Genomic DNA, 15978 nt, shown 5'->3' on the forward strand with positions numbered 1-15978 from the left:
TCAGATGTGTTTAGTTTCAACAAATATTATAGAGGGATAAAAAAACCCCACATTAAAAGCTACTTCATTATTGCTTGAATTATGTATTTTATGCCTCTTGGTCCAGTTCTGATTCTTTCCTTTTCTAGCAAATAATTCTGTGAGGAGCCTGAAGAAGTGTGGTCAGACAGTGTCCAGGCCTTTGATACAACCCAAACCCCTTTTGCCTGCTGTGCCTGAAGCTCAGGCTAACATTGGCATCCCAGCTAAAACCATCATTATTCAGACTCTTCCCACGCTTGTGCCACTGCCAAAGAATCAGCCAGTTGTTAACATCCAGCCAGCACCTCCTAAAGGTAGGTGAATTGTCTTGACTGGGCCAGGTCGTGTTGGTAGCATTGTCTGTTTGGGATGGCTGATAGAATGGAGTTAGGTTTGGTGTGTGAAAGAGGAGGAATAGGAGAAAAAAGGGTTCTACGTGCATTGCTGGAAAAGCTTTAGGTTGAGAAGATGGCCTTACTCCTCTTGTCCTGTCCTTTGAGAAACAGCACTCAAGTGGGCATGGTGTAAAATGGAAGACTGGATTATATAATTCCATTATTTGGAATGGAAGACAGAAGCTGTGCTGAACACTGGCAGCTGTTGACATAAAACTGCTGATTTGGAAGGATCTATAGGGATGCTTTGCTTTGCTTGCAGTGTCAGGTGGTGCATAAGGGGATTACAGTGCTGTTCTGTCATAACTGAAGAAAGATCCAGTAGAATTAGTTAGGATGGCTTGAAGGAATCTGGAAAGCTTGGGGGAAGTGATAGAAGCATTTTTTTTACTCACATGAAACTTCCACAGGATGGAGGGAGCATGGGTTTATGGCTTTTTAATTCACTAAACAGCATTAAATAGAATGTTGTGAAATCTGCTAAAAATTGAGAGCTGTGTCAAAGATTAGAAAAGTTGCTGATGTTAACGAGGAAAGTGACTACCTGCTCCAGGATAATTCTTCATTGCTTCAGTTACCCTGTTACTGATTTTTGAAGTAGCTCGAGCTTTCGTTTCTGGATCCAGAGCATTGTTTCACTCTCCAGCTGGGGCAGGAGGGACACTGCTTACCTTGCAGCACTTGCCAGCTGCAGTTGCTCGTTTCACCAGCTGATGGCCACAGTCCCTTGCAGTTGATTTCACAGACACTGAGGCACGGAAGGAAAAGGAGACAAATTCTTAAGGGCACATATCTAGAAATTATTGCAGTTGGGACAAATTTGTCTCCATTACTGATTTCTCTTCCGTCAGGGGTTCAGCCAAATCTGACGATGCTGACATTTGTTGTAACATGCCTAAGATTGCTAGACTGCATAAAACACAGGTCAGCACTGTCAACGTGACCTAATTCTTACTCCTTCTGATGTTCCAGCTGATAAAATACCATCTGGAATAAGGAATGCTGGGGATATGGATTTCTTTGGATATAAGTCTAGTACTCTGAAGATCAGCTTCTCCTTTTCCCTGAAGAAAAGTCAGGACAGTAGTTTCTGTGAGACAGTATAGAGGAAATACTTTTGAGAAAGTATGTCCATGCTTTCCTTTATCTGATGGTATGTTTAAAATGTCTCTTGTAGAGCTTCCATAACAAAAACCATAAGCATCTTTTCTCATCCGTCTAAATCCCCTGCATATGACAAGTTGGAAATACCGGTTTGAAATGTGCCATTATCTTCAAAGAAGCATGAGAAATTTTATTTTCACAGCCCCTTTTATAAAAGCTTAAAGGACAAAGCATGGTCTTAGAGCATCATCTCTTTTATACATCAAAAAAAAAAATTGAAATCGTCTCAAATTCATAATTTAAGATCCTTAAACAGGGTCATACTAAGTTATGATGTCTTCGAGATTGTGTCTGCAAAAAAAAAACCAAGGTGGTCTAGTTTTACCCCCTGTGTAAGACCTTGGCACTAGGTAAATTACTTCACTTTTCACCTTCCAGTAGGCTGGATAAGTGCTGTAATCCGTTGTTGAGCATTTCGGTTGGAATGCTGAGCTGGAATGTGCTCTTTCTGAAAGCTGGCAAGGTCATCCTGTTACAAAGGATTAGAGAGACATGAATGTGTTTTCAGACAACAAAATATTACTCAAGCACCTGCTTGAGTTAAATGTAGTTGTTGGACTGAAATTTCTTGGAAGCGACTGTTTGTAATTCCATTTCAAACTCTGTCAAAATTACCTCATTTTTTCTGCCGGCTTTTCTTTAAGCTTGATTCAGTTTGTGTATAAACTTTCTTGCATAAGACATTTTTCTAAAAAAAATGGTCTTAGTGTGAATTGAAGCTTCAGTGTAAGTTTTGAAAGCATAACTTGTTTTTTGTTCATCTTCCGTCTCTCTGCTAGTTTGAATTGATCTGTGTGGCATGAGTCACTTCTGTGTAGTAAGTTTTCCATTGAATACAGCATAAAGTACTTATGGACAAAAGGGAGAAAAGGATTGAGGTAAGTTGGCTAAATTCTGTGAAAAGGTTGTTGAGAGTGCTTCAAGTATTAGCAATACTGAGTAATGTATATAACAAGTGTTGAATTTTATTAACTTTGAAGAGCTTTTGAGACAGGGCTTGGTTTATTGGATTCCTTTAATGTCTGTAGTTTTGGTTTGCAAGATGGATTAAGAGTCCTGTAAACTTTGGAACAACTTCTTTCCAATCCTGTTCTTTGCAATATACTAATGGATTTGAGATCAGCCGTGCAGGGCAGCAGAGGATAGCAGTATGCCCCTACAAAGTGGTGATGTACAAATCCATTTCATCCATGCTGAGCGCTGCTGTTCTTGTGTTCCAGGTCCATCTGTGGTGCTGCCCCAGCCTGCTGTGGTACAGCTCCAGGCTTCTGGGGTGCTTCCTGCTTCCCAACCAGTCATTGCAGTCACTGGAGGGGCCCCAGCACTTCAGAACCACACGGTGAAGGCGCTGTCTCCAGCTGCTGGGAACAGCTCCAGCAGCGGCAAAATCCCGTTGGCAAAGCCCTTGCTCCAAAGCAGCTCCCCAGCCATGGGGCTGGATGTAAGTTCTGACTCTGATAGCTGCTAACCATGGCTTGTGCACCTCTTTCAGTTACTTACATGTGGGACCTAATGGTGCCTTCAGAGTCTCAGGAAAACTCTTAATAGGATTTCCAGCTGTAAGCAGGGAATTTAGCAGCTTGGCACAGAACAGGGAGGAACAGCTAAATATCTGCTGGCCTGCCTGGAGTTGCAGACCAGGTGTGCAAGTGTAGTGGCAGAAGACAGTGCTGATTGATATTTTCTGTAACTTGTCTTGTCAAATGCAAACTCTCAGTGGCTGGACCTCTCTTACATACAGGAAGATTGGATAGATCTGATTTTTGATTAGTGCTAAATTACTTTTCTAATCCATATAATAAAAATGTTTCTTTGGAAGCAGATGAATTAGAAATTTCAATGCCTCATTCTCTTTCAATCCCCATTTATCTCTTCAGATTTTACTCATGGTTTTTAGAAGCTTCAGTTACTGACTTCCATATGATCCTAATCTCTTCAGGCTCCCTTTTGATCATTTATTGAATGAATATAAGAGGGTTAAGCTCTCAACAATTACAGTGTGAATAATTCAGTTTTTCCATAGTAGCTCTCAGTAAGCAGCAGGTGTGAACAGTAGCTTTTGAGATATGTGTGGACTTATTTTTCCCCTTCAGCTATGACATCTTAACCAGCTAGCAAGCTGGGTGTTAACTTGGCTTAGCTCCTAGTAATTTGGAGCTGCTTTGATTCGTTTTGTTTTCCAAAGAAGATGTGCTTGTGGAAAGGACCAAAGCTTCTTGTTGATGACTTCAAAACTCATTAATTCCCCAGTGTAGTATTCCAAGCATGGTTGTGAGCTGAGGGTCCTATCACATCTCAGTGTAAGGGAGAAAACAGTGGGGAAAACGCATGGAATTTTGCTGTATAGGCATCTGCTTATTAGCAGTGCAGGTCACTGTTTCCCAAAAGCAGTGGGAAGCCTCTTCCTTCAGCTTTTTTGGAGGGATGTTGCTGTATAATTTCCTAGTGTCTGGGATTGTCACTCAGGCTTGATGATAACTTTTTCTCACTAATAATATTTGTGTGTGGGCTGTGTTTTATAACGGAAATATTGTGCTACCAGTAGTTTAGCAGCAATAGTACAGTGGAAACTTGATATTCAATGTGCAAGAAGCAAAGGTCTGTAGTAGGCAGAGCAGTTAAATGTATTGCATTTTTTAGTGCTAATTCCCTGTCATGCAGAGTTAACTCAAGAGACCACAAATCAATGACCTGCAGTCACTAGATTTGTGACTCCCGGTACTCAGGGCTAGCATGGTATCTTGCCATTGTCTGAATGTAAGGTTTAATTGACAAAACCCCCTTATTGTCATCATATTCTATATACATATCCATGACATCAGGAGTCAAATGTGTATCTGGGGTGCCAAACAGGTGTTGGTTTGCCAGGGTGGTGGTGTTGGTATTTCCACCCAAAGCCATCTTAGGGAAGCAGTTTTAAACTTGTGAAATGCTGCACGTCTTATCTGTGTTTGTTACAACATGAAAAAAATTGCAGCTGCTCTTTGGCACGTACTGTGAAAAAGTGCTTTGAGAAGAAACAAATATTTTGGGATTCAGCTGGGGCCAGCAGGGTTAAAACATCTCCTGATTGCCTTGGACACCATATGTGGCTCAGGGCTGCACAGATTGAGCTGTCATTTGAGCTCTGTAACACATGTGATTGTTTGCTAATCTAAGCAAATGTTGTAGGATAAAAAGAAACACTGCAGGACTTTCTTTTGGGCTTATGTGGGATAAACTATTAGCTTAGCATTCAGACTGCCAGTGGATTACTCTGGGATGGGCTGATGGCAAGCTGTAGGTGTGAGGCCCTGGTGGCACACGTGCTGCCTGCCAGCCATGAGGAAGTGCCAGAATACAGAAAATCTAGAACAGTTTAATTATGTGAAATAACTTCAGCGTAAGTGTGGATTTCTGTTTGAAGAATCCTCATTTCTGTGCTGTGCATTGTGTAATATTTGTGTAACAAACTCATTAAGCAAGTCGTGTTCTGTTGAGTTAGACACAAGAAAACCCAGAACTTCCATTAGAACAAAAACACCTTGCATATGTCTTGTATTCCTGCAATCAAAGATGCATCTTCAAAGACAGCTTTCATAAGCTGAGGAAGAAGCCAGCTAATGCTATGTTGAATGGTTTGTACTTTCAGCTCTTTGTTAACTTTCCCATCACATGTTCAAAAACTCTTTGGAGTATGAGAGACATTCTTGCTTCTAGAAGTACAGCTTGTGTTGGAAGGGAGGTTAAATTTTGCTCATAATTGAGTTTTCTTTGGAAGTAAATTGGGGTAGCAGTGTTTATTTGTAAAGTGCATGACTCTGGAAAACCTCTGAAGACAGAGGACAATCTGAATCTGTTAGTGCTGTTTGAAGCAAGGGTTTGCAATGAACCTGCCAGTTCTCCATATTTACAGCGTTTTTGTGTGTCTCTGCTAGTGGTGATGTGTTTTCAAAGCTAGAAAGCAGAAGTTGCATCACTGATTACTGATTGTTTTTAAGGCCAGTGTTCTCCCTCTATGGTCTGTGTTTCCTTAGAACCAGGAGTTATCATCTTGAGTGGAACATCAATACGATACAACTTTAAAAGTTGCAGGCTGCAAAAGAAGTTAGCAGAGGTGTTTGCTACCTTTAACTTGGTTCAGCATTTGTGCAAAGCAATGTTGCTGAAGCAGACTGACATTATAAGTTAGTTCCTTTCCCTCCTGATAACCGAAGTGCTTGTGCAGGGGGCATGTTTACCTTGGTGCTAGGCCAGCTGTGTAATGCTGATTACCATACTGCTTCCAGGTTCAGCGTTCCTGTACCACAGCTCTCTCCATTTCCTGCATCACATTTAGGTGGGATTGGGTGTGCAGTTGTGGTATATTCTTTGAGAAAAGCCAGGCAAGACCTGGATGGCTGCCCAAGGAGGACCTTAACTGTTTAAGGATTGTAAATTAAAACAAAATAACTTAAGGACACAAATACTGGATTGCATTTAAGCAAGGTTTAAAAATTAGTCAAAATGTAGTTGGCGAGGCATATACTGAAGTGCAGGTACTGCACAGAGTACCTGGAATCAGGGTTAGGGGAGAGCTGCTGTTCCTCACAGCATTTGGACAACTGTGAGTAAAGTAGAGCAATCTGGATAAGTAACACATAAAATGCAGATGGCAGTGTCTGAAACAGTGACAGATGTATTTAGTGTGGAGACACTACACTGGTGCTCTAACACCTTATTTTCTTCAGGGAAGCACGTAGATTTGCCAGAGGTTCCAGACATAGAATTAAAAGCTGTCCAGTAATGAATAGTCCTGAGCAGGTCTGCAAACAAGAATGGATGTAAACAATTTGGTCTTTTCTGAGTTCATGATGCAGAAGGTCTTTTCAAAAAGTGGAATATAACTCCTTGTTTGGAATAGCACAAAACTTGAGCCAAAGCTGCTGCATGAACTCATGCCTTGTTTTTTCATTTCTGAACAGTTTAAGTGATCCTGGCCCCAGACTGGTGTGTTCTGTACACTGCAGTTCTTGGCTAGCCTGAATCTTTTTTTTGGTCCAGTTTTTATATGTCTGCAGAAGCTTTTTTATGTTAAATGTTGTACTTTAAAAATTCAAGACAAAGCTTAGTGTTAATGAAAATATGTTAAAATCTTTTCCTTCTCCACTCCCTGCTAAAGAGAGAAACTGGAGTAAGTACAAACAGCTTCACTTTCACAACTTGGTTGGTGAAAGCAGACTAGACATATAATAAATGATCTTTATAAAAAGCAGTTAGACCAACATGGAGGCAACCCCGAACTTTAATGCAACATAACATGTTTTCTTCATCTTTGTCACCAAACTGCAGCATCATGAAGAATGGTGTCTTCAAACAGCTTGTGGCCCCTTTCTGTTGAAGATGCTAGTGCCTTAAAACAGCATATTGTCTGTGTGCAGGTAGATACAAGGAGAGACTTGAAAAGCTGTGGTTAAGGTTTTTGACATAGCTGGACTCAAAATCTGAGTTAGTTAATGTTACTGTTTTGTGATTATACTATTTCTCTAGAATAATACTTCTGGAATAGTTCTCATCTTTTTTCTTTAATGTTCCTGCTCTGAGATGTACAGATTGCACCAGGGCCTGTGCTGGTAGGTACTGCAGAATATTCAGGTCTGTGTAAGATGGATCATTCAGTTATCTGTCAGTGTAATTATCACTGAGGCACATCCAGTTGCAGCTTAAAAATGTGATGGAAGTCTTCTGTTCCTAATGAAAACAGAGTTGCTAATCTGTAAGGGAAAGGAAATCAACAATCTAGTGTCTAAGCTTAGGATTTCAAGCAGTTTTGTATAGTTCTTCAGTATTCATCATTGTTATCCTTGTTGGCAGCAAGAAGCTTTTGGTCTGGGTCATCCCACTCAGTGCAAACCACAAAATGAGTAAGTGGTAAAAGATGATGGAGTGTTCTTGCTTGGGAAAAAAAATCAGTCATCAGGACTGTTGGAGGATGTGGAGGGGTTGCTTTGAGTTGTTCCAGTCTGGTCTTGCAGACTGAATGCCTGCTAGTGGTTAGAATGGATTGTGTGCTCTCCTGGGATATGTTTGCTGGTTGAGCTTCATCCCGAAGGAATCCAGTTTGTGTGCTCTTAGAGACTGTTCTGTGATGTGAAGCAAAGCACTTTTAGTGGGACAGTCAGGAAATGTGAACCCAAGCCACACTTCTCATCTGAATTAAGATGTTAGTGAAGATGCACCCAGAGACTGCATTTAAACTGTCCTGTAAGTGCTTGATACACGTAGAATGTGCAATCTGAGATCAGCAACACTATTCAAAAGCTCAAATACTGTGTAACATAGGTGGAGAAGGTACAGAAGCAGGTGTAATCAGTGTGGAAATTACTTCTGTACAGAAGAGACTGAAAAACCCTAGGAATTTTCTGTTAGGAAAGCAGATGACTGATTGTAGCCTGTAAAATGGTGCAGAGAGAAGTCAAGGTGAAAGATATTCTTGCTGCCTTGCAGACCTGACGATAGGTATTTTCTGTCTTTGTGATTTGATTGATCAAATCAAACTTGAGTATATGTTTGATGATGTCTGCATATAGAATGTTGAGAATACAGAATAAAACTGAGACAGTTCAGGACTTGTTTTTTCCTTAGGTGTACCATGATCCTGAGGTGCCTCTGTGCTGACCATTCCAGCTCATTTGAAGCAGAGTATGGGAGGCTGTCTGTGCAGACCTTTGACAAAGCAGAGAAGCAGAAATTCTGTGTGGAATGGAGGCAGTTTTAACTTGTGGATTGTTAACAGCCTGTGTATTGTGTGTTCAGGTCAATGTCTTGAGGCGGCAGCAGCGCATGATTAAAAACCGTGAGTCAGCCTTTCAGTCACGCAAGAAAAAGAAGGAATACATGTTGGGACTGGAGGCCAGGCTGGAGGCAGCCCTGCTGGAGAACGAGAAACTCAAGAAAGAAAACAGCACACTGAAGAGGCAGCTGGATGAAGTGGTATTAGAGGTAAGAGATAGCGAGGAAAGTCTGATTTTATATGAAAACAGTTGTTCGGGTGGAAGGTGCTACAGCAGAGTTGGGGAAATACTGACTGTGAGACCTTTGAGGGTTTCTAGCCCAGCATCCCAGTCCAAGCATGACTTTCACCAACTTTAGGTCAGGATAGCTGACACATTATCTGGTAGATTTTCATTCTTTATTTCATGGCGCTTCTGAATATTTCACTGGATAGCAGCTGATCATAGTGTATAAACCAAAGTTTTTTTTTAAGTAGTTCAGGAATGTATTCACAGAAGTATAAATCTAAAAATCAAGTATAATTTGGTGTACTTAGCTTCTGACATACCCATGCATATGTGTACCCCTCTTCTACTCAGTGTCTTCTGTTTTCTGTGTCTAGAACCAGAAGCTCAAAGTATCATCTCCGAAGAGAAGGACACTGTGTGTGATGGTGATACTGGTCTTTATAATGTTAAATTATGGTCCATTGAGGTAAGCTGCTTAGAAATTCCTCTTTGCCTAGCAAGTTTACTGTCCTGAGATTTTTTTTAATCATTAATAACAGCCAGTGTTATGTTTTAAAGCCTTGAGCTTGTAATCTGGAATCTGTCCTTTATTCTCCTCCTGCTTAGGGGAAGATGCATCTGTATAATGGTTCCTCTTTTGGAATCCTTCTGGCACTAAGGGCTGGATCTTTTACATCTCATTTCTCCTGGTTTGGCATTTTTTTAATTCAGTGGCAGCATACAGCAGTTTGTCTGCTCCATTTATACCTGCAGAGATTAAGAACTGCATTTAGAATCCTTTTAGGAAAAAAAGTCAGACTGGGAGAGCTTATCTGCTTGCTCATACCTGTGCTAACTTCAGTAGCTATGACTTGAAGCTGCTTTAGTACTCGAAATACTCAGGAAATCCTGCTGTACGTTCCATGCCTTGCAGTCCTCACCCTTAAGATGTGTCCAGCTGCAATCTCCCTCATTACAGAGTATGCCCTTGTCCCCCAGGTCTGGTGAAGAAGTTGTTCCTTCTCCTTGATTAGTTGAAGTGGTAATCAGAAACCTCTCTTGTTTGAACTGTTATGAGTAGGGCATAGAAGCCAGAGGGCAGCAGGAAAAGCTACATCACTTGGTAGACACTTTATAAAAAAATCTGTGGAAGAAAGGAGAATAAAAAGAAATACTTCTTGCACATACCTGTCTATTTAACTTGGCTTTGGAATATAAAGATCTTTTAGATTGAGCTGTTCACTTTTTCAAAAAGGCATAATATTTCAGTAGGATCCCAGTCAGCAGTGTCTGCATTTGTTCTCAGAATCCCAGTCAAACTAAAGGAATGGGATAAATATGGAGGAAGACTTTGTTTCTGACTGTGATAAATTTTTAGAAAGTGATGTTTGCATTTTTAGTATTATAAAAATTGCTAAAGCTGAAATGACTTCTGAAGTATTTGCACTTACTGCAGATACTGTTTATATCAGGAAGTGAAATACAGCTGATAATTTTGCTTTGATATGGATGAGGTTAAGTTAGACCATTTCTTGGTGCATTTAGGAATTGTATTGTGATTTTTGACTATCAGGCAGAAAAATAATCTTCCAGATACTAAGGGATTGATTTGTACATTGCATCTGCATTTGAAGCATTACTGCTTACTTGAGAGAGACCCTGGTTGAGAATTACTAGAACCAGTCATCTTTCTGAAGCTGGGGGAAATGTACTTGTGTCTGCATTGCAGTGAGATGATGGAATGCATGAAACTCTTGGTAGTGATGAAAGGCTTGGGACCACAGAGAGATGGGTGAAAAATCTTTTACCACAGTGCTCTCAAGTTTTGTGGCATCTTCCTTACGCCTAGGAATGAGCAAGGTGTTGATAGCAAGGCACTGCTGTCAGAATGGGCTGGAAGGTCGTGTAGTGTTCATGTCTTTGCAGCTCTCAGTAACTATAGGAATGTGACAGGGTTAACTTCCTGACAGGTTTGATGCTTAATAAAGTAGATAAAGCAAGAAGAAATCCTTGGATGTCTGGCTGTTCCTGGCCAGTACAGTAGCTGAGCATCCCAGTGTAACTGCTGTGCCTGAACCAGGTGGTTTGCATCAGCACTGGATTTAGGCAATGAAAAGAAATGTAATTGCAAAATTGCAAGGAAAATTGCAAGGAATTACTCTTCTTTTTTTTTTTTTTTTTTTTTTTTTCCCCCCTAAGCTCATAACCACCAAGCCCACAAACAAAAAAAAATTTTTTTTTTTTTTTTTTTTTTTTTTTTTTTTTTTTTTTTTTTTTTTTTTTTTTTTTTTTTTGTCCTCCCTAGCAGAAGAAATGCTCACACTGCAATTAAAATCCTAGGCTGTATCAAGGTGGTGTGAATGTTTGATTGTGCAATACTCTTTTAGAAGACCCAGAATGTGGGATATACAGACCATTTCTTTAGATTTCACTCCTCCCATACACATTTTATTCCTTTTATAAAGATGTCACTGAATGGCAGCTCCATGAACATGACAGGATTTCTGTTCTGCTTAGTCCTTAACAACAGAAGCTTCCAATATATGTCCTTTTTTTCTTACAGAAATAAGTAATTTTTTCTGATAATATCCATGCTACCTTATAGTTCAGCAAAAACATTTTTCCCCACTTAGCTAACTGTGGAATCCCTAATTTCCATGCAGTGGTTAGCTGGAGGTAAATATGTTCTGAAACCTTGTGTTGCCATTTTTGATATGTAAGAAGTCATTTCACTTGCACACCTGAATGGAGGTGTGCCAGCATTTGGGCTCAGGATGTTTTGATCCAAGCATACTAGCAGTGAATATTTTGTTACTTAAAACCAATGAACCATTACAAAGAGAGTGTGACATCCAAAAAAGCAAAACCATGGGAAATTCACTGCCTAAAATCAGTAGTAGACTTTGAAATTCCCATAGCTGACCTTATTGTAAGATGCTTGTTAGGTTCTTGTGGGAAGTGGTGGGAGTTTTTGGAGACTAGAGGTAAAACAAAAGGGCAGATGTATAGGTTACCTCTTTCTGTCTAATCAGGGAAAGCAGAGGAAACAGTTGGATTGTTTAGGGTTGGGGTTGTGAGGCTGAGGAACAGACAGTCCTGCAAAGCCTCCATAGCCTGCAGTGGGTCAGTGAAGGTGCAGTGTTTGGGCACTCAGCATCCCACAGAACAGAATCTGGATGGGTGGCTGTTTGGTTTTCTTCTTCATTAGTGGATGTGTGTTGCACTAACAAAGACTAACACATAATTTTTTTAATCGGTCTTAAGTCTTGTTGCCTGTGTGTGTGGTGAGATGTTTGTAATATTTCATGGAGGACTCTGAGACTGCTGTTCAGCTGTTTTAAGATTATGGAAAGCAGTCCAGGATGTGACAGCCCTTGGCAAATGAGTTTAGCAGATAAAATTATTCTGCTGACACAGATATTCATGCTGACAGATAGCGTGGGGGTAGTCTGTAATGCTGAACTTGGGAATTTGGGGGTGAAAGTCTGGTAGGGAATTTGGCCCGTTGACACAAGAAGTCTGTATGAAAATACTGGAGGGAGAGTTCTGCCCGATCTGCTTAATTACTGACAAGCCTTTCAGAACATCCTTCAGTCTTTGACACAGCACCATGGTATCTCTAAGAAAAGAATGCAAGTCTTATTATATAGAAATTGAATGCCAGTGCAATTTGAGGATGTGAAAGAGGCTTGTGTGGAGTTAGTGATCACTCAGCATTAGGTAGTTCTTTAGGTTTGTTGTTGCTTTGTATTGAAAACTGAAGCTTTCAGTTATTAAAAGCAGAACTAATTTAGCAGGAATTCTATTAGTGTTTCTCTCTTATCTGTTTGTTTTATACTAGAAGAGAGGCGCCCAGGAATTTCCCATCTGTGTGTCAGTAAACTATTCTGTAATCTTCGTGAGTTATTTGGATTTGGATTCAAGACATATAAAAACTTCCTTTTATTATTATTTAAGAGTGATTGGTGAGGTGTGTGGAGGGAAAAGGGTACGTTTTGGTTCAGTTCATTGCTGAGATCACCCCCTTGCCCCAGCCTTGTATTTCATGAGGTGCAAGGCAGGAACTGGCAACCAGCAGCATTTGCCCAAAGGCTGTGAGCACACAGGCTTTGGCACAGAGCAGGGCTGGGAGCTGGAACCAGGGCATCTGGAGCCAGGTGTCCTGGGAGCCAGGCTCTCCTGCCTCCGTATGGGCTTTCTGTGGAGCTGGTGTTGGTCCCACTCCCAGCTGGCATCGCATACCTGAGACATGACTGGCTGCTGGCATTGACCAACATCTAATTAGCTGTGCTGGTTTTTTAGCACTTACAACATCAAATCTGGTCATTTTCAAATTATTGCAGTTCCTATATGCCTTTTTCTCCTCCTTTCATTTCCACATTTGTGTTGGACTGTGCCTTAAACAGATCTGAAAATGTGTTAAACAAGCACAAACAAGGCTGAAACAAATGGCAACCAAGCACATGTTCTAGTCTAAACAATCCATGTATTTATTTTGGGAATATTTTTATTTTGAGTCTCTTCCCTGTTCTCATTTCAATATAAATTATCTTGTATGTTTGTTTTGGTTTTTTTTTAAAGCAAGTCCTACATGTGATAGTAAAATAATTGCAGGAAAATAACCCAAGTCCCATGTAAAAAGCAGGGAGAGGAGAACAATCACAGAAGATGCAAAAGATAAATTTTCTGCATTTGCTCTTGGGACCATAGCCGCAAAGCATGTAAGCTGGTGGCTGTAGCATTATCTTTTTGGCTATAAAAAGTGTTCACCTAGTTATTTCTTTCCCCATAATCAGTTTGCATAAGCTTACATGGTGGTTGTCACCTAGCAGCAGTCTTAGAGCATTTATTAAGATGTCAGCCAGCCAGAATGTGTCCTAACTACCACTTTAGCTATGTAGTGGACAGAAAACAAAAATACAGACTTGGAGGGAGGAAAGGTATGTTTGCAAAGAGATGGGAACAGGAGGTCTGAGAGCATGGTGTGATACTGTTTTTTTAGTATTATTATTAGTTTAGTGTTTTCTTACAAGTTGGCCACCTCTGTATGGCTGGAATTCCTTTCAAACTGGAAGACAGACTTGGGGACATGCAGAAAGCTGTATTTGTGGTGGAGGATGACTGAGGTGGTGATTGATGTTCAGCTGCTGCTTCAAAACCTCTTGTGTCCCACTGACCTCAAGCAGCTGCACTAGAGTGGCTGGGCTTTAGCAGAGATTTCATTGCAGCTCCTCTCCAGGGTGTCCTCATGGATCTTCCTCTACTTTCCAGGACTATCCTGGAAAGGGAATATCTATAAAAAATTTAGATCCACTGAGCAGTTGCAAATAAAGACACTGGCCTGGCTGGCTGCAAAGTGATTTGTCTGCTGTTGTCATAGACTACAGCAAAAGAAGCAATGACTTTTGATTTCTGAAAGACTTAGGGGTGTGTCTGATTTCTTAAATTAGTAGCACAAACAGGGAAAAAAAAACCACAAGTGCTAGGATTAATAATCTTTTACTGAAAATGAGGAAATTGCCCAAGAATTGTTCAGCTTGCAAGCTACCATGACCTTCTGTTCGTGAGGATAAAGTAATGAAAACACAAGTCTCTTACAGCAGTACCCAGATTAGCATTCCACCTAGTGTGCAGTGTGCTAGTCAGCACTACTGGGGTCTGCTGAGCTTTTGGGGCATGAAGAATTTGGGCTGCTGACAGCACCATCCATTGAGCACACCTGTATTGGTATTACTGTGGTCTACTGCCCTTTCCCAAGCTGAGCAATCTTGAGCTGGTGTGTGGGAGAGCAGGATTATTCTGGTGCTTGGTGCATTCAGCAGTGTTTTTGTGCGAATTTGCTTTGTTTGAGACTTTATACTGGACTCCTTGATTAAAGAAACAGACCTGTTGTATGGTCAGCAGGAGCATAGGGATACCTCAGTGATGCGATGCTGGAAAGTTAGATGAATAGTGCCAGCAGGGAGCATTTTCTGTGTGGGCAAAGGAGCTGATCTGTTTTCATACCATCACATGCAGCAAGTGTTGTTGTTGCTGCAGAGGTGTGGGAGCTGTGTGTTTGTGCTGGGGTCTGTGAGTGCAGATCCCACCCACAGCTGCCCCGCCAAGATCCTGGTGTGGTCTGAAGTCACCTCTGTGCTGCCCTGGCAGGTGGCCCCAAGAAGAACATGGCATGTTCAAAAACATCCCAAATATCCCTTTGAGTAGCATGTGCTGAGTAGGCTAAAGCCATGTGTCTGGCACCTGCCCAACATGAAGGGCAGTGACCAACAGCTCAAACAGCATTCTTTTGGCCTTACATTAGTTTGTTTCCTTAGCAGTTCTTCCTGGACTCTGTGTGTGCTCCTTCCTGCCCCCATTCCAGAGCAAATGGGGCAGGTTGGTTGGAACCACCGATGGCTTGCAGGAGGAGTGGAACTCCCAAACTCACAGTGACTGCTTGAAGCATCTCTAAGAGGTGTTCTGAGAGCAGAGAGCTGCAGATCACGGGCTGTACTTCAGGGTCAGTTTCCTTTCCTCAGTTCATCCACTCCTGGGCTTTTTTTGCACTTGGTGAAGGATAGAAAAAGATTGGTTTTCTGATTTTTGCAAGCCTCTATAGCCTCCCATATGTCTTCAGGAGGCTGATAGGCTTAAGCCTGATGTATAGTAAACCTGCATAAAAATAATGACAGTCAAATTCCTATTAATTTCTTACTCACTAGTAGAGAGGAACTGGTGAAATGTGAAGAAAAAACTGTGAGTTGAGTGCAAGAGGCATGAAACAGTGCCATGTTAGCCAGGCCCATGGCTTTTGGCTACCAAGGAAAGATGAAGCCCTCTGGGTGTTTGAGCAGAAACAGCAGAAGCATCGTAAGACATTTGAGGCTCTTAACACTTGTACTACAAGAAACTTAATATAATGTTTGTGACATTGAAAGAACATGTTTCAGTGCTGAGCTGAGTGTACATTTGTGTTGGAGATGGCCCAAATATATAAAACTGCTTCTGCAGCACACTTTTGGTCTTGTGTTGTAGTTTCTCCTTGAAGACAGAGGGAGAAATCGAGAGAAAAAGGACAGGCTGAGTGAATTGGACATGGGTCTAGGTTCCAGACCTTTCAATGCCTCCCTTGATAGGTTGATGATTGAATAAAATTGGATACCTTTGGTTTTCTTACAGACTACAACTCTGAGAACAGGAAGGGATTCCTTTCTCTGTCCTCTATTGATCACAGCCACAAGCTTTGGCAATAAAGGCCAGATCATGATACAGAGTTTTCCAAGCAAGAAAAAAAAAAAGTGCTCTGGGTGTCAATATTTGTTTTCTTCCTTTCTTTTTCAGAGGCTTTATTAAAAATAAATTGCTATTTAAAGCATGCAAAACACAACAAAAATATTCAAAAACTCCATTTTGGGTCGCTTTCCTTCTCTTCCACTGCAGAGGAAGAAGGCTGGGCT

The 15978-nt window shown here is 41.1% G+C and overlaps 1 protein-coding gene across 2 annotated transcripts in view; it reads left to right on the forward strand.

The window, feature by feature from the left end:
• ATF6 (activating transcription factor 6) overlaps positions 1–15978 on the forward strand; it is a 74194-nt gene that overhangs the window by 3342 nt on the left and 54874 nt on the right. For both annotated transcript variants that reach the window (XM_039699231.1, XM_039699230.1), the window contains exons 6-9: positions 129–335; positions 2801–3021; positions 8355–8540; positions 8935–9026. In XM_039699231.1, the coding sequence (XP_039555165.1) occupies positions 129–335; positions 2801–3021; positions 8355–8540; positions 8935–9026 (706 nt within the window). The remainder of the gene's footprint in view (positions 1–128; positions 336–2800; positions 3022–8354; positions 8541–8934; positions 9027–15978) is intronic.

This window comes from Passer montanus, unplaced genomic scaffold, assembly GCF_014805655.1.
Source record: "Passer montanus isolate IOZ18808 unplaced genomic scaffold, ASM1480565v1 scaffold131, whole genome shotgun sequence".
In the NCBI taxonomy this organism is placed as follows: domain Eukaryota; kingdom Metazoa; phylum Chordata; class Aves; order Passeriformes; family Passeridae; genus Passer; species Passer montanus.